At 39.7% G+C, this 21878-nt stretch overlaps 1 protein-coding gene across 4 annotated transcripts in view; it reads left to right on the plus strand.

Annotated features, from left to right (window-relative positions):
* Window positions 1-21853, plus strand: part of srrm4 (serine/arginine repetitive matrix 4) — a 64128-nt gene extending 42275 nt beyond the window's left edge. For 2 of the 4 annotated variants that reach the window (XM_026186072.2, XM_026186074.2), the window contains 11 exons: window positions 4718-4801; window positions 4925-5005; window positions 5094-5120; window positions 5376-5426; window positions 11001-11084; window positions 11935-12100; window positions 15588-15913; window positions 16118-16312; window positions 16405-16479; window positions 16596-16751; window positions 18368-21853. In XM_026186072.2, coding sequence (XP_026041857.1) covers window positions 4718-4801; window positions 4925-5005; window positions 5094-5120; window positions 5376-5426; window positions 11001-11084; window positions 11935-12100; window positions 15588-15913; window positions 16118-16312; window positions 16405-16479; window positions 16596-16751; window positions 18368-18638 — 1516 coding nt within the window. In that variant the 3' untranslated portion in view covers window positions 18639-21853. The remainder of the gene's footprint in view (window positions 1-4717; window positions 4802-4924; window positions 5006-5093; window positions 5121-5375; window positions 5427-11000; window positions 11085-11934; window positions 12101-15587; window positions 15914-16117; window positions 16313-16404; window positions 16480-16595; window positions 16752-18367) is intronic. The other 2 variants (XM_080309419.1, XM_080309420.1) reach the window with 1 other exon arrangement.
* Window positions 21854-21878: the final 25 nt, after the last annotated feature.

Below are 21878 nucleotides of genomic sequence, written 5' to 3' on the forward strand. Positions count from 1 at the left end.
TACAAATCATTTGTAGATCATTGGATATATATATATGTTTTGTTTTGTTTTTTGCTCCAAGTCGTCTTTTAACAGCAAAAATGTTTGGGGACTGTGGAGAGCAATTACTGTAGATTTGAAAGCCAAATGTTTTCCCATGCTTGATATAGGATTTCAGCTGCTCAACCATCCAGTGCCTCCTTTGACATATTTTCCATTTCATAGTGTGCCAAATGTTCTCTGCTTCCTGCAGGCAGATTAGTTACAGCACCCGGACTGTTTCGCTGTTGAGTCATGCTGTTGCAATACATGCAGAATGTTGTTTTGGTATTTTGCTGTTCAGAAAGACAAGGACTTCTCGGAAAAAGGAAGGCAGCCCATGTTGCTCCAAAATCTGTATATTATGCAGCATTTATGGTGCCTTCACAGATGTACAAGTTATCAGGCAGTGTGTACTAGTACAGTGGCTGTGGCGGTTCGCCTAAACTGCCCCCTTGTCACAGTAAATGCTACAAATTTTAGACAGCGGTTTGCAAAGCTGTCTGTGTGAAGGACCAAAGAAGTACAACCAGGCTGGTCCTGCTTCCCTTTACCCCACACAATGTTAGTGCAATGATTTTTTTTTTTAAAAAAGATTTTGATTCACTAGACCACAGAGCAGTTTAACTTGGACTGTTTTCTGGATCTTTATATACTATATATTTATATCCTCAGTAACATTTTAATTTGCATTTATGGCACAAAAACAAACTTTTTTAATTAGCAGTGTTTTTCATGTTCCTGACACCTTAGACAAATTTTCCACCACGGATTTGTGAACTGTAGATTGTGCAGATTTTGCACATACTCGTGTGTGTGTGTGTGTTTATGTGTGTGTGTGTGTATCCTGAAAAATAGTATTACACCGCCAAACTATCTTCCATGAATTGATGAAAGTAAATGCCTAATTAGTTGGGAGATGTTACACTAGGTGTATTTTAGCCATACAAATAATACAATGAATAACTTAGTAACTTAGTAGAATTGATAGCAAATGGAAGACAAATCGTGGCGATCGTGGCTCAAGAGTTGGAAGTTCACCTTGTAATCGGAAGGTTGCCAGTTCGAGCCCCGGCTTGGACAGTCTCGGTCGTTGTGTCCTTGGGCAAGACACTTCACCCGTTGCCTACTGGTGGTGGTCAGAGGGCCCGGTGGCGCCAGTGTCCGGCAGCCTCGCCTCTGTCAGTGCGCCCCAGGGTGGCTGTGGCTACAATGAAGCTGCTATCACCAGTGTGTGAATGTGTGTGTGAATGTGTGGATGACTGGATATGTAAAGCGCTTTGGGGTCCTTAGGGACTAGTAAAGAGCTATATAAATACAGGCCATTTATTTTTACCATTTACAAACCACACTCTTCTGGATGACAGTCCAGTGCTTTCATCCGCAACATTTATTCATCCACCTCAACCCTATACCACTTCTATTGTTTGACTTTTCCTAACTTCCTAAAGGTTTCTGCCAACCTGAAAATGCTTTTTGGCAAAAGGCAAACTTCTGCCTCTGGCCTGTAGAAGGCTGCTTTTCAGCAAAAAAAAAAAAGCTTTGATATTCCAGTAAACAATACTTGGCACCAGTTACACTTTATATATTTGGCTACAGAGCTTTTGAACATAGTGAAGCATTTTGGGCAGTAAAGCTATGTTTTTCCTTCAGGGTGTGGTTAAAAAAAAGCAGAACAAAAAAACAGTGGCTGCAGGAATTTGATTCATCAGTTTGATACAAATACAGCTGCAAATAACAACTGTGGTGTAAATACTGGGTGTGAAAATAGGAAACTACTAAGTTAACCACATAAGCTTAGGAGTAAAGCGTAAACCAGTCAATAATTAAACCTCTGGGGTCGACGGACCCAAATCACATGATCAATTTAAGATGGCATAGCAGCAAGATGTAGTCTCCCTGAGAATCCATTTCAGCTTGTGTTAAAAGTGCTTCCAACCAATTTTATATATATATACCAATTTTTAAATTGTATTGATAGGCCATGATATTTTTTCCTGTCTGCTGGAAGAAAAAAATGGGTAAAAACTGCATTTTTTCAAGTCCTGCAAGCACTTAAAAATACATGAAAAAACATTCCTTTCCTATTGGTGGACAAATGTACCATGTTGAGCAATCCAAATATTAGATGGCAACATGTGACATTTGGTTATTTAGGAAGAGGGGGAAGTTTTAGGAGTGATAGCAGTGAGAGTGAGAGAAAAAGAAAGTGAGTTTTGAGAGATTTGTGACGTTTAGTGTTTTGTCTTGTTTATTTAGTGTGTAGTTAAGTCGTCTGTTTTGTTTTGTTTGTCAAAACAACGGGGCAATGGCTGAATGTCACAGTTGCTAAAAAGCCACCAAAGGCAGATTGCAATGTAGAGTTTGACTCCAGGTGGCAAACAGGAGGAGTGATACACCTCCTGCTGTCAGGCCTGGAGGTACCAGGCTTGTGATGTGCTCCTCTGTCTTATAGTGGACAGAAACTATTTTTTGGAGTGGCAAAAATAATTTGTGTGGCATCCTATTTGATGGACACCTGATTATTATGTAAATAGTTTTAAATGTTTATTTAAAAAAACAAAAACAAAAACATATATATATATATATATATATATATATATATATATATATATATATATATATATATATATATATATATAAACACCCAGCACGCCCCTGCGGGCGGTTTATCCTTCAAGCTCGGGTCCTCTACCAGAGGCCTGGGAGCTTGAGGGTCCTGCGCAGTATCTTAGCTGTTCCCAGGACTGCGCTCTTCTGGACAGAGATCTCCGATGTTATTCCCGGGATCTGCTGGAGCCACTCGCCTAGCTTGGGAGTCACCGCACCTAGTGCTCCGATTACCACGGGGACCACTGTTACCTTCACCCTCCACATCCTCTCGAGCTCTTCTCTGAGCCCTTGGTATTTCTCCAGCTTCTCGTGTTCCTTCTTCCTGATATTGCTGTCATTGGGAACCGCTACATCGATCACTACGGCCGTCTTCTTCTGTTTGTCTAGCCACCACCATTTTGTCCGTCTGTATCTGGAAGTCCCACAGGATCTTAGCTCGGTCATTCTCCACCACCCTTGGGAGCATCTCCCATTTTGACCTCGGGACTTCTAGGTTATACTCGGCACAGATGTTCCTGTACACTATGCCGGCCACTTGGTTATGGCGTTCCATGTATGCCTTGCCTGCTAGCATCTTGCACCCTGCTGTTATGTGGTGGATAGTCTCTGGGGCATCTTTACACAGCCTGCACCTGGGGTCTTGCCTGGTGTGATAGACCCCAGCCTCTATGGATCTTGTACTCAGAGCTTGTTCTTGTGCTGCCATGATTAGTGCCTCTGTGCTGTCTTTCAGTCCAGCTTTGTCCAGCCACTGGTAGGATTTCTGGATATCAGCCACCTCCTCTATCTGCCGGTGGTACATACCGTGCAGGGGCCTGTCCTTCCATGATGGTTCCTCGTCTCCCTCCTCTTTCTTGGGTTTCTGCTGCCTGAGGTATTCACTGAGCACTCGGTCAGTTGGGGCCATCTTCCCAATGTATTCTTGGATGTTCCTTGTCTCATCCTGGACTGTGGTGCTGACACTCACCAGTCCCCGGCCCCCTTCCTTCCGCTTAGCGTACAGCCTCAGGGTGCTGGACTTGGGGTGAAACCCTCCATGCATGGTCAGGAGCTTTCTTGTCTTTATGTCAGTGGCTTCTATCTCCTCCTTTGGCCAGCTTATTACCCCAGCAGGGTACCTGATCACGGGCAGGGCGTACGTGTTGATGGCCCGGATCTTGTTCTTACCATTCAGCTGACTCCTCAGGACTTGCCTGACCCTCTGCAGGTACTTGGTGGTTGCAGCCTTTCTAGCGGCCTCTTCATGGTTCCCATTTGCCTGCGGGATCCCCAGGTACTTGTAACTGTCCTCTATGTCTGCAATGTTGCCTTCTGGTAGTTCAATCCCCTCAGTTCTGACTACCTTCCCTCTCTTTGTTACCATCCGACTACACTTCTCCAGTCCGAACGACATTCCAATGTCATTGCTGTATAGCCTGGTAGTGTGGATCAGTGAATCGATGTCTCGTTCACTCTTGGCATACAGCTTGATGTCATCCATGTACAGGAGGTGGCTGACAACTGCTCCGTTCCATAGTCGGTATCCGTAGCCAGTCTTGTTAATGATCTCACTGAGGGGGTTCAGGCCTATGCAGAACAGCATATATATATATATGTATATATATGTATATTAAATTTAAATTTACAATTTATATTTATATTTGCATTCGCATCTGATTTTAGATTTAATGTGTTAATAGAGTATGTGAAAATGAGAAGAAAAAAACCTTTAAATTCAGACATGTGGTACCATTGCTGAAAAGAATGATACCAAACAAGGCAAGGTAAAATATAGAGGTATAATCAAAAGTAGTCAACAACAGCCAATTATACTCTGGACCCCGGAGGGTTAAACAAACAGCTGGTCCAAGCTTTAAAACTGTACAGCATAATTCTTAGGGATATTGAGCTATTAGAAATTCATTTACATTTCTTTATAGGTGTAAAGGCTTCTGCATTGAGTAATCTTGAAAGAATATAAGTCAGAATATTTTCGATTCAGTAGATCAAAAATCGCTGTGAAATTCTTGAATGTAAGACTGTGTATCATTCATTGGATCCCAAAAAGATAACAAACGTGTCCCCTCTGCTCTGAATTTGCTCACAGTCCGTCCTTTGATGAGGAACCTTCCCCTCGGCCAAAGAGGAAGAAGAAGAAGAGGAAGTCTGAGCGGAAGAGGAAGAGGAAAAGGTCAGTTTCCAAAATTAGATGACACTGCAGTGTGATGTGTGTTGGTGTGGAAATAAATAAACCAAGGTTTGTGCAGAGGAATGCTTTAAATTCATATTTATTTTAAAATTTTTCCTTATTTAGGTCTCCTTCTTACAGCCTGTCACCACCGAGGAAGAAGAAAAAGAAGAAGAAGAAGAGCTCCAAGAAAAGCAAGCGGCACAGGTAAGTACAGTAAATGTTAAATCAATATACAAAAACAGTTGCACGAGTTTTATATTTATGACTTAAATCATCTTGTTTCCCTTTTCAGGTATACCTCCAAGAAGTCAAAACACAGGTACATATATGATTTTTTTCTTCTATAACCTCTGCATGTCTGCTTGCACTGTGCACATCTCATTTCTAAAAGAAAGACGGTTCATAACAGGATGAGTTCCTGTGTAACAGTTGGTGCCTGCTTTCAGCAAGATTACTGGATTTCCACCTGAAACGCAATTCTCTTTTAGTATCAGCAAGTATGCAAGCTGTCTGTGCAGGCTTCGTCAGTATCAATACCGCTCTCTCATGATATTATTCTCTTTCATCCTAACAGCTCTTCAAGTTTAAAACATAAGAGGAAGGATGAACGCAAGCACAAGAAAAGGTCAGTGTGTGACTGTTGCATCAGAATGTACTCTCCAGGTCCTACACTATTTTTTCCCCCTCACAACCTCCTCTTCTTCCAGCAATGGTAGTCCATCCAGTATTTTCAGAATACCCACTGTCGAGGAGGAAAAAGAGAGGATACTGCAAAATACTATCCTGTAAGGGCAAGATAGGTGAATACAGAAACGTACCGCTTTTATATTTCTTGAGCTAAGCGTGAAAGAACCTTTGCAAACAGAAAAACTGATTGAACACTTGAGCCACAAAGAGAGAAAAATGGGTGAAAGAGGGTAAGAGAAACCAATTTCATGCTGTGATCTTGCAACATTTTATAATTTGACTTTGGATGAGCGCATTGTTGTTTGTAAGCACAGAGCCATGTTCGGTAGCTGCTGACTTGAACGGAAACCATTGCTTTCCAGCTGACTACAACTCTTTATTCTCTTTTCTTTTATTCAGATCACTTCACTCGTTCATGACTTTGTCATTCTGTTATACTCTTCCCTTCGCTAATGTGACCTGTCACTCAGAGTAGCCAATAAAGAAACATAAGGTGATGATGTGACATATGCAATTTTGACGTTAAATAAATAAAAGCTGGCCTGTTTATCAGGCACTCCCATTCAACTGCTCGTTAACACAAATATTTAATAAGCCAATCACATGGCAGCACCTCACTAATGCCTGTATTTGACCTTTCTTCCTGATTCTGATCCTGACCTCAGAATTTGGGAGAAAGGTGACTTAAGGCAGCGGTCCCCAACCTTTTTTTGCGCCACGGACCGGTTTATGTCTGACAATATTTTCACGGACCAGCCTTTAAGTTGCCGTGGATATATCAACAAAGTCAACAAAAGATATAACTGTTTTAACTTTAGATATTACTTATTACTGCACGCTGTCTTACTACTGAGCCTTTACTTGTTGAGAGCACTTGGAAAAAGTAGTTACAATCTTTAAGGATGCTTTTCTTAATGTGACTTGAAAAACAAATCCTTAATTTGAGTGAAAATTCTGAGGTTTTACTGAGAGAGGCAAGTGTCCCTGTACCTTTATCGAAACCACTCACGTCAGTGAGAAAGGTGTGGACTCCATGTGCAGCTGGAGCAATAAGCACAAAAAAAGAATAAATCAAAGTAAGGATGAAATTCAATAATGCTTGTGTTATTCTCACACTGTGCCCTTCCTGACTGGTGCTTTTTTAAAGTTGATGTTCAATCATCAAATTTCGTTCTAACTGATATGTTGATATCAGCTCAGGATGTAAACTGTTATATGATGTGGTTCAATGGAAAATGTAATTTATTAAGAATAAATCACATATGCTGTGAAAAAAAAAAAAAAAAAGTTGCCGTGGATAAATACTACAAAATAAAACCAGTACCAGTACCAAAAAAAAGAAGATTTATTCATAACACACAGGAAAAGACCCAGAGAAAACAAGTTAACGATAAAAACAATTAAAGAAAGTAACGATAAAAACTGATAAAAACTCTGAAAACCATAAATTTCACACTCGAGCCTCAACTCTCACAGTCCGGTACCAAATGGCTCATGGAGCTATAAACGGCCCGGGGGTTGGGGGCCACTGACTTAAGAGACTTTGGTAGGGATGGGTATCGTTTAGGTTTTAGCCGATACCGGTGCCAAACCGGTACTTTTGAAACGGTGCCGGTGCTTAAACGGTGCTCAAATCAGTGCCTAAAGAATGGAGAACACAAAATTGATCCTTAAACCTCTCATGTTCAGCTGTTTTTTTTTGTAAAAAGATAACAATGTTAGCTTTTTCTGCAGCTATGTGGCATATATGGTATCACTCTTGGCTGGAAGCAGTGCTTAAACAATGGAAAAAACACAAACTTTTTCCAAAAACCTCTCATGTTTAGCTGTTCTCCACTTTTTCTTTGGTCATTTTAGCCTTTTTGGCCAGGGTGAAGGGAGTATCTGCCATCAAACAAGAAGACAGCCGCATGTAGCTATGATGATGTTTGCTAGTTCACCTTACATACATTAATTTAATAACGTGGTTAGCCTACTAAACGTAAATTACACACGAACAACATTAAGCTACTCACACAGAGAAGAACGGCTGCTGCTGCATCATCATCCTCATCATTTCTGCTACACTGGCAGGGCTAGGGGCTAGGACTCTCCTCTTCGTGTTTTTGGGGGATGTTGCTAACTCCGGGTCCGATAACAGGCAACCCACCCGCAGTAGATGTGCTCGGTGTGAGGTCTGGCAGCAAACTATCAAATACGGCGCATTTTTCGGCTTTAAAAAAAAACACGCTATGCGCCGCCAGGTGTTTCATTGGATTCGAGGTGTTACCTCCTTTGCGCAGTATCACAGTATCACCTTAAAGCACTTGTTGCAGGCTGCTGAGTTTACATATTTTGCTGTGAAGTACAGCCAGACTTTTGACCGCTTCGCCTTGGGCATTTTTAATCTGTAGCTCTGCTCTAAAAGAACGTACGTACCTGGACCCGCCTACTATCCTCGGAAACGTAAAATGATTGGCTAGAAATCAAAGTGTATCACAGCTCAGGAAAAAAAAGCACCGAAATAAAACACCGAAATGTGCGCTGTTTTTCGGTCTGGTTACTACCGTTATGTCATCATGGCACCGGATACCGGTACCCATCCCTAGACTTTGGTAGTTGGTGCCGGTCAGGCTGCTGAAATTTTCAACACCACAATCTCTAGGGTTTACAGATCCAGCTTGTCGACCTTGTTGTTGTTGTCAGGGTTCACAGGAGTAGGGCCAGACTGCTATGAGCTGATATGAGCACTACAGTAACTCAAATAACCACGTATTACAACCAAGGAATGCAGAAGAGCATCTCTGAACACACAAGACATCGAACCTCCAAGCAGACGAGCTGCAGCAACAGGATACCACACTTGGTGTCAAATGACTCCTGTCTGCTAATAACACAAAGCTGAGGCTACATTTTGAATAAGCCCACCAAAAGTGGAACACAGAAGACTGAAAATATGTTGCCTGGTCTGATGAGTCTTGATTTCTGCGCTGATGTTCAGATGATAGGGACAGGATTTGGCATAAACCACATGAAAGCATGGATCCATCTAGCCTTGGTTCTTGGTTTCTTCCTGTTAAAACAGAGTTTTAACTTCCCACTGTCACACAGAGGTTGCTGGTATCATCTGATTGTTGAGGTGTTCTCTGTATTATTGTACAGTCTTTAGCTTACAATATGAACTACCTTGAGGCAACTGTTGTTGTGATTTGGCGATACAGTATATGACTAAAATTTGACAGCCTTAATGTCTTCAGTGTTGTTTTAACAGTAAACAGAATATTAAATTGAAAAGTAGTCACTCCACTGTAAACACTTACATTGATAGCTGAAAATTCAAGGTGGAGAAAGGCCACAGACTGCACATAAAATATAGATGTAGGCACCATAACAGACTGGCTTGACTACCATTTTAAAGCCTCACCTTTTTCCAAGACAGTTTTTTTTGGATGGCAAAATCAGAACTGTCTAGTCACCAGCTTTCAATTAAAGAGGAGCATCCATAATTCAGTGTGATATTAAATGAGAATCTAATTCTGTTTTGTGAACATCTTTCTCAAGACAAAACGTATGCAGGGGCCATTTTTGGTCTGTTCATCTTTAAACTTCTGGCCACCAGTAGGCTACAAGACACTTTTTTGCATTAGCACTACTCTTGTTTAAAAATGTGGGGAAAGGAGAAAAACTATAGCTGCTACCAATTAGAAATGTTTGGCTGTCCAACATAAACAATGTGAAAGCATGCAGATGTGGAGTATTGTGGTTTGAGTTTGTTTTCTTGCATTTATCCAAACTAAAGGACTACTAGTGAGGCCATTTTTGCCTCTGCTGAATTGCAGATAATTGGACAAATAGCACATATCAATTAAATGTGTATATGGCAGTCCTCTGCTTTGTAAAAGAAGCTAAATAGCCACCACAATGAACTTACTAGAAAAACTAAAGAGATAATGTTTTAATGTATTTTAGTGCAAATGAATAGAGAACAGAACATAACATCAACCTGTCACTCCAAGTGGCGATGTACATTATATGCACATTTAAAGCAGAGACAAGAGTCAGGAGTGATTCGTGAAAGAAGGCACAAAAGGATGAAAGGGAAGGTTTACAGGATGGTAGTGAGATCATTACTACTGAGTGCCACTTACAAAAAGACAGGATGTGTAGTTGGAGGTGGCAGAACTGAAGATGTTCATATTTTCTTGAGTGACCAGGATGACCAGAAGTAGAAATCAGTATATCAGATGGACAGCTCGGGTTGAGCGGACTGCAGACAAAGTTAGATAAGAAGGGTTGAGATGGTTTGGAACTGCACAAAGGGATCATGGATATATTGGACAGAGGACATTAAAGATGGAGTTTCCAGGCAGGAGAAAAAGAGGAAGAACACAGAGAACATTCATTGGTGTAGTAAAGGAGGACATGCAGAGGGTTGGTGTGACAGAGGAAGGTGCCAGGGTGAGGTAGGTGATCCACTGTAGCGACCCTTATGGGAGCAGCTGAAGGAAGGCAAAAGAACAAAGAACAACAATTTAAAAGTTCGATTTTTATTCTTCATCACATGTATTCGTTCATATTTATCATAAAGAGGGGGTAGACCAGGCTCTAAATATATTTATTTTGGCTGTAAATTTGTAAAGTTGTTGGGAGTCAGTGTGGATTTGTTTGCCAGTTAGCAATTCTGCGTTGCTTCATGTAATAGCAGAGGAGGCTTCTGTTTGAGAATGACATACGCAGGTCATGGCAAACTGTCCTGTACTATGAACATAAACTTTGGAAAGTGTGATTTCTGGATAACTCTCTGGCCCTCCAGGAAGACAAAAGAAAGGTGCCCAAAAAAGTTTTAATAAATTCGTAATCCTTTTTTTTGGTCTTACTGTAGAGGCACACATATAACAGAAATTCAAGTTTCTCTCAAAACTAAATGGTTTGCATAATGGTTTTCTTGTACTGCTGATCTTTGGAGAAGTGCAGCTATGCTATTTGCTTGCATGTTTGGCTTGATAGGTCTCATGTGTAGCTGGGACATTAGTAAAATTTGTTGTAAATCCTGTACAATGTATGTTTAATTGATGGAATAAATAATGCATTTATTTATTTAGTTACAATACTAATAATAATACAATTGCAAAAACTGCCAAAGTTTCAAATAATTAAGTCAGTCTTGGTAATCGCTATGATTAAAACGCTTTACTCCTCTTTTCCTGCTCTTTGAATGGTGTTACAAAAAGAAAATATTCTTAATATATCACACAGCTCTGACTGTTCTTCCTGCCAATCAACACAGAAGTCCTAACACCAGGCTGTAGAGACCTTGTGTTTGCAATGGCCCACCGATCAGATAAAATGGTTGTCTTAAAGGGAGGGGGAAGAGAGCGCAAAAAGATATGTTTTGAACAGCTAAACCAAAGTCAAGCCCAAGAAGACAGGGATTATGTAAAGCTACTTTAGTGGAGTTTTTTGTGAAAAAAACTAATCATAATCTTAGCTTCCTCTCTACGTGTTTTGTTTTTTTTTCTTTGTTTTGTTTCAGTTCTCGGACTCACTCACGTCGGAGACGGCGGTATCGGAGGTCAGAGTCAGAGACTTCTTCCTGCCAATCTTCAACAGAGGACAGGTAGGCCCAGCGCCCCCACTTCCACCCCACCCCCAGCCCGCTCCCTTGGTTAATCTTATCAGTCTGAGGTGTCTGCCGAATTCTTGGTCACATCGCAGAGATGACTGATAAGGTGGAGGTGACTTCCTCAGACTCAGGCACAACCGGGCCTTATCACAGCTGCACAGAAAATGGCTGCAAATGCACTCTAGAGATCAATACACTCAATTATAATGACATATAGCAAATTTCTGGTTGTGTGATACTATGAAAGATGTCTTTTATGGGTCATACTGGGCTGACTGCATAAAGATTTCTAAAAGCTAGAAGCATATCTGGATACTTTCTGATATAAATTAATCATTTCAGTCATTTATCACTGAGAATATACATATATAAATTAATCATATATAAATATATAAATATATATATATATATATATATATATATATATATATATATATATATATATATATATATATATATATATATATATGTAGGCGTGTACAGTTCGATGACTGAACCTTTATCCCTGAGAAGTTTTAACTCCAATCAAAGCCCAGAATTCAAACTGACTGATCTGTCCAAACCGTTTAGGTTACTCAAACAATGAGAATTATGTGGCTTTATTATACATTCTTCCAACATTTTCATCCAATGAATCATTTAATCTTTCACGTGGAAAAACATTCAAGAATTCATTTTGTAACAGATGCTCTATGATTACTAAATGGCACAAAACGTAGCTGAAATAAAGTCTGATATTTTTCCGACGTTACCTTTTATCCCATTCTCTGAAGTGCAAAATTGGCTCTAATATAACACAATCATCTCTGTCATGATGAAAACTAAATGCAGCATTTTCTCACAGACACCATCTGCAAAAATCTGTGGTTCATCAAGGATTTGGAGACCTGGCAGCTGTAGGACAGGAAACCAATGCAGTGCTCAACTACACAGACATGAAGTGGAGACCTACAACCAAATCAGTGTGTAAAATGGCTCCAAAATATCGCTCCATCCTCTCTGCTGGCACCGTAAGTACTCTTTAGGACTCTCATAGTGCTGCCACTGGTTCAGTTTCATTTCTCAGTTATTGCCATGTCAAATGGCTTATTTTCAGGCAACCTGAAATGCCTACAGTGAGACGGCTGCGTTTGGCAATTTACTTTCAATTCTGAAAGTATTTTTACATAGGCCATTAAAAAACAGCACGTCTGTATTTTTAGAACAAAATCTTACATCTATATCCAGTTGAAACACAGCATATTTTATTCAGCTAAACCCTCTTCACAATCCTCAAAGGCGTCAACATTTACCAAATTGAACAAAACATTACATGGCCTAAATCTTAGTTAGTGGTTAGTGGTTTCTTCTTTTTCAGCGATTTTGTCAGCTCTTGTTTCTCTGCTTTAAAAACTGATATGATTACTGGGCGGTAGAGTCCCCGCTACATTACAGTTGGCAAAACACGTTGGATAAACAGTGTGATTTGGGTATTTTAAGGCTTATTTCTCCTTCTGTTGAGAAATCATGCTACAGTCAATATACTACCGTAAATATCGGAATAAACTGACACTGTAACTGCAAATTCTTATTCCCCTCTGGCCTGCAGCATCAGTAAGCAGACACTTGAAAAGCTTTCTCATCCCTGTGTGTCAAATACTGCCGTTGTGTTAAATGCTATTGGTGTCTTTCGATGCGTGAATTGTGGTAATTAGATGCCCAGAGATGAGTCTTCTTTAAAAGTAAAGTCGAGTAGTAAGTCACAGGATGGTTAGCCAGGGGACTGCAGTTTGTGTCCTGTTCAGGAAGTTTAGGTATAGAGTCTGTTTTCCTCGTTTTCACTTGCTCATTAGGTTTATTTCTCTCACTGGTTAGTTGTAAACACTGATTTGAAGCTGACTGGGAAAAACACTATGGTTTGGCTTTAAATCTTACTGGCACATTTAAAAATACCAATTACTGCATTTAAATGTATTGTTAAGAGGTCTGTAAGCATTCATATATAAGGTGGGAGTGAGAGATCTCTCACTATTAGCATAGTGCCAGAGGACACCTTTTGTGTATCTCTGAGGGGCTTTGATAAAAGTGTTGTTTTTTTGGGATTGAGAATGGGCTGAACTTTGATAACAGGCTAAATTCAGTGATGTAAAAAAATAATAACCAGTCTCCTACCTTAAAGCTGTGTGTTTTTACTTTTTCGCTGACAAACAAGAGGAGTAACACTGACGTGCTGCACAGGATAATAATGATGTGTTTTTTGTTCCAAATGAACAGAAGTTACTGACATTGCCTTAAACCATTATCTGAAAGCAGCGTGCAGTTGTTTCTGGTCTAATGGCATCAAAAATGCATGAGAGTGCAGCTTTTTCGAGTTAGCACATAGCACTTAAGGGTTAGGGACAGTGTAAGAGGGGATATTACTCATTAGCTAGGGGCAACCTGCTTCCTGCATTGACATCCAACAAAGGGATTGTGTGCAGACCATAAATGTTTTAAGGGTTGAATAAGATTCAGTTGCAGGTGTGTGTTTACAATTTGGTCTATGACCTCTCACTAGTTACATTTATTCGGGAGTTTAAATTAAGATGACAGCTTTTGTTCCCATCAACCCTCTGCAGAAAACTACATTTTTTTTATTTCGAGCAAATCATTTCAGTGGTTCTAGTGTCAAACCAACAAAAAACACATCCTTAAAGCATTTTTTAGAAGGCAGATTTTCAATTTTAAAATTTGAGTTTCCTCTTTTGTTTTTTTGTTGTTCTTTTGTTTCTTCCAGCAGCCTCATACATGCAGCTATGTCCTAAAACCCCATTGTCTCTGGTTTATTGGAGCATAAAATATATTTAATTTCTCTCCAGCAATCATTAAATTATGCTAATTGCACAGACGGATGTTTTTAATTAAACACCACAGGGTTTTAATTGAAATTCAATAAATTAATCCATATATCGAATTATGCCTGGCATTCAATTTCCCACAGTCTCTCAGAAGGACTTTACAGTTGGTCGCTGAGGGGGTAGCCTTGCTTTAAAGTGTTTGCATAAGGTTTATTTATGGAATTTGATCTTGTGAATAAAGGCACATAATCCAAAAGGTAATGCAGAATGATCTTTGCTTATTATTTCTTCCCCCCCAAAAAAGCAATCCATAAAGGGACAGGTAGGTATGAGTGGATAAAAAAAAAGAGTGTGGTTGATTTTAAAATATGTCACCATATGTTCATGTGGTGAATTGGTTTTATATTTTGAAAGTGTGTAGTGTGTTTGAGGCACCAACCTGAAAGAAAAGCACAAAAGAACTTTATGCCAGAATGTGAGATTAAATGTTTACTTGACATCAGCCTTGTCAGAATATCTTGAAGTGCCATGAAGAATGTGTTTGTTTAAATATGTACTTCTGTAAGTGAAATCTTTTACCCCTGAGTATACACAGATTATGTGCCACTGCAAATGTTAAAGAGGATTGTAGATGGACAAAGATTTGCTTAAATTTCCCTCAGGGTCGGTCTGCTGTGTTGACTGTAGACTTGATAATGGGAAACCTTTGGGAGAAGAGGCTGGCTTAACCTCTTACACGTGTTTTGGAGTCAGAATCAAAGCTTAGTTAACTGTCACTGTTAAGAGGTCACTACTTTTATCCATCTGTGGACTTTTTGCAATTAAGGAAAAACTAAAATTTGAAATTGAGAGGTCAGTTAATCAAAAAGGTAACTAGTTTCGCTCTCCAAAACTTTAAAACAACACTGAAGAAACAAAAAAAAAGTGCCGATATAAGGCTAACTAGCTCTGGGTTTTGAAGAGAGGGTTATTGTCTTTTTCTTGCAATTTACGACTCTAATGATGCACTTATGTTGCCCGCTCTTCCCTTTTTTTTTACACCTTACCTACTTAAGGAGGAAATCTTGATTGGTAAGTGGATGTTATCAGCAGATTTAGGGATTTACTTGTAGGTCGGTGCAGGCTAATTATTTACTTCTTACAGGAGAAAGAGCACAGTCATCTGTCCTTTTCTGAGGGCTTTCTTAGTTAGACTGATGGGATCCCTCTTTGTCTGCAATCCTTTTCATTTCTACATAATACCCATTTTTGTGATGTTTGTTCAGTGTTCTTTAAATGAGGCTTTTCAATGGGGTCTATTATTTACTCTTCTTCTCTTTACTCGAGGTAGAGCCAGTAGATCTTTTCACACATAGTTTTTCTCTTTCTTTTCTGCTTTTTGTTGTTCCTTTCATATAATTGTTTTAGTTTAGACTTTCCTTAAAAACTGTTTTCTTGTTGATTTCTTTGACTTTAGTTGGGTTCAGACTTTCTTTCGAGGTTAATCGCATGCTTCAAATTTGCATGTCTTTATCTTTCAAAGCTTTCTGTCCCAAGAAAAAAGAAAGAAATCTCTTCACTGTGTTTTCAAGGGAATATGTGCCTTTGTACTAGAGTATTCACAGTGCATCAAAGCAGGTAGCAGGTTTCATGTATCAGTTCACACCTGGCTTTAAGCTGCAGCCTGTTTGTCTCTTTGCAGACTTTGTCGTCAAAACCTGCAAGTGAGATTTTACATGGAAATGGGTCTCAGCATTTAACGAGCCAGACTGTAGGTCCACATGATTACGATTCTGGGAATGACACATCTTCGCCGCCATCGAGCAAAACTGGTGTTTCTCAGGGGAGTGTCACTCTTGACAACAAGAGCAACAGCTGTCAACGTGTGGCCTCGCCAGGGAAGCTAAAGTTCACTGAGAGAGACAATGTCTCTGATTCAGGAAACTCTGTGACCAGCTATGCTTCCTTGTGCAAACCTTACGGGGAAGACGGTTTGTCTGCAACCCTTTTCAGTGGAAATGGCAAGAGGTAATTTTTTTTGTTCTCAATAAATCATCCATCTGAATGAATTCAAGCTTGTTTAGCTGCTGTTTATATGCTCTGTTTCCTCCTTTGAATCTTTAATCTGATGAGTGGAGAATAAAGGGAAGCATTTATTTAAACCCAAGCTTGGATACACAGTTGGTTTCTTCACTCAAAGTTGTGAAACATCTTAATGTATTTCTTTTAAAGAGAGCAGATAACCTTGGGGTGTCGGCTAGAGGTTGTGAGATCCCCAAAGACATCAAGCTGCTCAGAGAGGAGGAGCGACTTGTCTCAAGGGCGACCAAAAACCCGGTCATCTAGCAGCAGGAGCAGGAGCAGATCCTCAGGGAGTTCCAGATACTCTGGACGCTACTCTCGAAGCCCCTCGCTTTCATCTTGCAGGTTTTATGTTTCCATAGTACGTCACTTGTTATTTTATTTTGCAGAAATGTCAGTAATCTTCAATAGAATGTTTCCTCATTTTGTCACTGTAGCTCATATTCACGCTCAATGAGTAATTCAGCTGATCTGAGGCGAAGAGGAAGCTACTCGAGATACAGTCCCGACAGGTGAACTTCACTACATGTTTCAAATACTAATGAGTCCTCATTTGCAATGCATGGGAATAAACATATATTGACATTGTTGTTAATTAAATTTTCACTATGTTATGTCTGCTTCCCAGACTGCGAGACAGAAAAAGAACAGCTAGCTCCAGAGAGACAGATGCGAAGCATACACATAAAGTTAGTGGGAAAAGGCGAAGACGCAAATCCTACTCTCCTATGAAGAAAAGGAGGAGAGACTCACCAAGCCATCTGGAAGCACGGCGAATCACAAGGTACAGCTCTACTGGCCTGGTTATTTATAGTACAATGTACAGTTATATGCCTAAAGGCAGCAAAAATGTACTGCTGGTCCCACCCTCCACCCCCTCGGTTGGACAAGTTCCCAACCTGAAATCTTTCACCCGTGTTGATGAGCTATGTACCTTGAAATGGCATTTAGCCTGAGGATGAGACAAGTGTTGGCTCAGAAGCCACCACAGGGGCTAAAGAAACAGATGGTGACAGAAGGAAATCTGAAATTTAAAAGAAAGGAGAAAGTTGACCATGACTTTAACATGACACTTCTTTTACTTGGAGAAAAAAGACACTCAGAAACAGCCACAGAAATAGCACAATGTAATTATTATAACTAAATGTTAATAGTGTTTAGTTATCGTTTCATTGTTTTAAAGGCTATGAATGTTTTGGACGCTCCTATCCCTGCAGTGAATGAGTTGGTGACGATCATATAAGATTTCCATATTTTTGAAGATTTTAATTAAAATTTTTAAAAGTGTGCCCATGTAGAAATCAACGAGAGACTGTTATTATGGTCTGAACACATAACAAATGCTATAACCAAAGGATTATAAGGGTTTGGTCAGCACTGGAAAATGATGTGGATACAGTGCCTACAGGGTGACTGAGTCTAGGTGGAGGCACATGGTGGGCTGCCAATACAAATAAATGTTTGTTTGTTTTTTAAATTATGAATAAAGTTATGGTTCGGTTATGTCTTGTCTCTACATCACTTTATCAAGTCTAGGTTAGTCCATGCTTGAGTACCATGTGAACATAGTGGGACAATAAATAATGAAGACCCAGTTATCTTGGGTTTCAGTCATTCTGCTGACCTTAAGCATGTTAGCTTTTGGCCACTAGGGGCAACACATCAAACTGTATACACAACAATTACAAATTATCTTCTGGGTTATTAAGATGACATAAGATCATTTAGATCTTCATTGTCACTGTTACCAGAACAATGAAACACAGTTTGGCATCTCTTCATTTGCAGCTGTAGGTTTTTACATTCCACATTATTTGGATAGGAGAATGAGATAAATAAAGATAAAAATAAGCTTAAGAGGTAATGCACACATTATATACAGAAACAAAACATATGAATATATCTACAGTGTAAGGAGTAGGATCAGTGCAGTATAAGGTGCGATGTGATTGGTGGTATTGCACAGGGGTAGGAATGCTGGCTGCTACTGTACAGTTATATAAATAGAGGTAGGAATGTTGATTGTATTATACTGTAATGAGTACTGTTAATAAATAAATGCTGTAATGAATACTGTATATAGATAAGTAGAGTGCAAGTGTCCATGAGTGTTGACAGCACAGTTAACTTTCAATCAGGGTGGAGGTAGGGCATGTTGGGTAGAAGCATGGGTAGACGCTCCTATTGAGTCTGTTTGTCTTTGACCTGATGGAGCTGTAGCATTTACCAAAGGGAATGGGGGGGAAGCGAGTGTCCAGGGTGCAATGGGTCCTTGATGATGATACTGGCTTTCCGCTGAAGTCTGAATGTCTCAGATGGGGGTTAGTGAAGTTGGGAGATTAAAGAGACACAATGTTTTGTTTACCTTGTTACATCACTTATATTTTTGGCTCTCATTAGTGCCAGGAAGCGACCCATTCCTTACTTCCGACCAAGCCCATCCTCTAGCAGTCGGTGCACCAGCGTGTCATCCTGGAGCAGCCTCTTCACTCGCAGCCGCAGCCGCAGCCCTCTGTACAGCATCAGCCGCAGCAGGAGCAGGAGCCAGAGCCACAGCTACTCCTCCTACCGGAGCTACAGCCGCAGTTCATCGTGGAACTCAGTCTTTGGGAGCCGCAGTCGCAGCCGGAGCCGTGGTTCGTTGAACAAACGGAACAAAACCAGGCACTAGGTTTCTCAACATTAGGAGACCAAATCTGCAGTTGTGGTTCCCGTTGAGAACGAGGACAGAGGCTGTCAGTGCAATCAACTGTGTGTGTCTCAGTGCTCAGCTTTGATGCTTGAGTGGAAATGTCCTAGCAGTGGGCCAACCACCATTGAAGCAGTCTTGTTCACTCTGCCCACAGACAGCTAGGAGACTGAATGTCTTTTTGTCTCTTTTGTTTTTGTATTGCATCCTTTGCATCTGCACTCACAATGGCCTGAGACTGTTCATCTCCTAGATATTTACAATGCAAGCTGCATATAAGAAACATTATTAATGAATTTAGTCACCTAACATCCCTGTTCTATATATTTCTTTCCAGATGTCTGTACATTTCACTTTAATTTATTTTTGCAAATGCTTTAACAGGCTGTTATTTATTTCATAATTTATGGCACATAATGCAGCTTAGTAATGGGTTCAACAAGCACTGAAATTACCTCATTCCCATTTTGATTTTGAATTGCAATATATGTTTTAGCCATATGCAAGTGCACAGTGCATATGGTTAACATGTAACTAATGTTTAACATGACATCAAGCATTTAGCATACCTGTGTCCTAGTTTTTGCACTAATAGATGAAGCATAGAGGTAACATTTGAGCCGTTTGATCCACTTACAAATGATTTCACAGGGATTGTTATCAGGAATAAAGAGAGGGTTTGTCGCTCTGATCTCAACACTTCACAAGGTGGAGGACAAACATGTTTCCGCCTCCTGACAGCACGCAAACTAGCTGTCAGCTCAAATGTCAAATTAATTCATCCTCTGATCAAGTGGAAAACAATTGAAATGTCAGTCCATGTAGTATAACAGAGAGCGATCGAAACAAGGGGAGATTCTTTTGACAAAACATCTGATGAATTTGTTTTGAGAAAAGGATGTTTTAAATATAAGATGATGAACTTTTTTTGTGCTCCAAAGCAGATCACATTTGTAGCTATGTTCATGTAGGGAATAGTCTCTGACTTTATTTGCTAGGTCATTTTTTTTAATTAGGCACAGAGAAAAGCTGTACTTTGCTGAAAATTAGTCTAAATTTGCAAACAGCACACATTCCCAATTTATTTGGAAAATTGTGTTCTTGCTGCACCACTGGAATAAACCCATAAACCATTATATTTTTGAGTTGTTACTCAACAGAAGGTCTAGTTTTGAGTTGTGCAGCACTATACATATTTATTACTTGTCTAATATTTATTGTTTCATTGTAACTCCCAGTAGTAGTCAGTCTTTCTATGCAACACTGTCACTTTGTAGTTTTTATGACACTGCTGTAACTGATTTTGTTGTAAATTATAATCCGGCTCATACATATTGTTCAACACAGACTGGATGAAATGGTGGAATATTATCCTCACTGTCTAAGCTTTTTATCTTTTGTGTATTTTTAAAGCACAAATATGACATTCTTGTAAAATATGCTCATCTGCTTTCTTGTCAAGAGTTTAAAGATCAATACCACGCTCAAGTCTGTTTCCTAAATATAACACCACAGCTAGAAGATAGAGCCTAACTTATTAAAAACACTGGAAAGCCAAACTAACCAAAGGTAACAAATTTTTCACCATAGTTGAAGCCTGCTAATTACCAACTTACATTTTATACAGTAATTCACATTTTTAAAAACTAGCAAATGATCAAAAGAAAACTTTCCATCTGCAGTAATTTATATTTCTAGGCACGACTCTGTTCTGGGAACTCGCTGTCTTTTTGTGTCAAAACAGAAAAAGATGAGACCAGAAGCACACAACAGGGTTCACATTAGGGGTGACACTGATTAGTCAGAAACAGCATGAGAGGAGGAGCTAGGGTGGGTTGCAAAGTAGCTTGCAGGTATGCAGCAAATGTGCACAGACTAAAACAAGTTAAACATTCTGTAAGCTAATTGGATGTGTTGAAAGGTGTCAGATAAGGCTGATGTGGGCTGGCAAAGAGATCAGTGCATTTGCTGGGATTGTGTCTGAGCTTGAGTCTGTGGCCTGACTGAAGTAAAGCTATGCACTCCAAGGTTACTGCAAAACAAAGAAAACTGTTAATTAGTGGGTATTAAAGCTTGTAGTAGGTTGAATGTGTTGCCTTTGGATAGAATCACATACCTATTTCCTGCTAACCAGCAGCTGATCACTATGTCACAGACATGAGCGTGGCAATGTTCTCATTTCGCGTTTGCATCTCCTAAGGTATCAAAAGATTTCTTCAAAGTTAATTTTGAGGGTGATCCAACTCCATAGTTTCAATCTGCAAAAAAAAAGTTTGAAGCTGCCTTGGCTTATGATTAAGAGTTATATTTCTCAATCATTTCAAATCCATCATCCTGTCTGCGTAACTGCTCCAGGCCTGACAGACTGCTCTCTATGCACTCAATACTCTCAGCTTATTTCCCTGAATGTCATCTAAATTGGAGGAATGAGGGAAATATGAGGCAGGAAGAGGAAGGAACTTGGCACAGAACTCATTCATAAACTATAAACTGATGATGACTCGTGACAAGCAGTGTTGACTAGGAGCCATGGGAAGATTTGTGCAGTCAAGTTGACAGATTTTTCTAGATGGGCACCCAGGGCAATGCCCCCCCCCCCCCCCCCCATTTCTCAATGTAAAGTTTACATCAGTTCTTGTGCAAAATTATTTTGTATATGTGGTGTAAATATGCATCTGCATTGTATAAATTATACGAAGGGTGTGACTATTTTGTTTAGAGAATGTGATTGGAGCCTCCTTGGATGTTATAGATAAAATGTATCAACCAGTTTAAGAGGAAAAAGAAGACGATATGCATCAGTCAACAGACTCTAGCTGTCTTTGTGCTTAAGGTCCCTTTGATCATGTATTTTGCTATTTTAAGAATTTCAATAACAAGCTCATATAGCAATAGTGATTCTATGTTATTGTAAAATTATGCATATTCTCCCCGTTTTTCACATGAACGAGCATACCGAAAAAGCATATTTTTCATACTGTCACGTTTTATCTTGCGTCAGTGTGAACTCTACATTGTAATGTCACCTTGAAATTGAATCGCCCCCTCTATGACCCCATGAAATTTCCTTTTGACTGTGTTCAGAAAAAGCTATATAAAATCGTGTTCTGAATGATGATGATTGCAGTCTTGTTTTACGTTCAAAAAGAAAAAAAAATCAATACGCTCGGATCAGTAAACAGATTTCATAATCACAAGTCGAGCTCTTAGCTGTTTTGTTTT

Source organism: Astatotilapia calliptera, chromosome 12 (genome assembly GCF_964374335.1).
Source record: "Astatotilapia calliptera chromosome 12, fAstCal68.1, whole genome shotgun sequence".
In the NCBI taxonomy this organism is placed as follows: Eukaryota; Metazoa; Chordata; class Actinopteri; order Cichliformes; family Cichlidae; genus Astatotilapia; species Astatotilapia calliptera.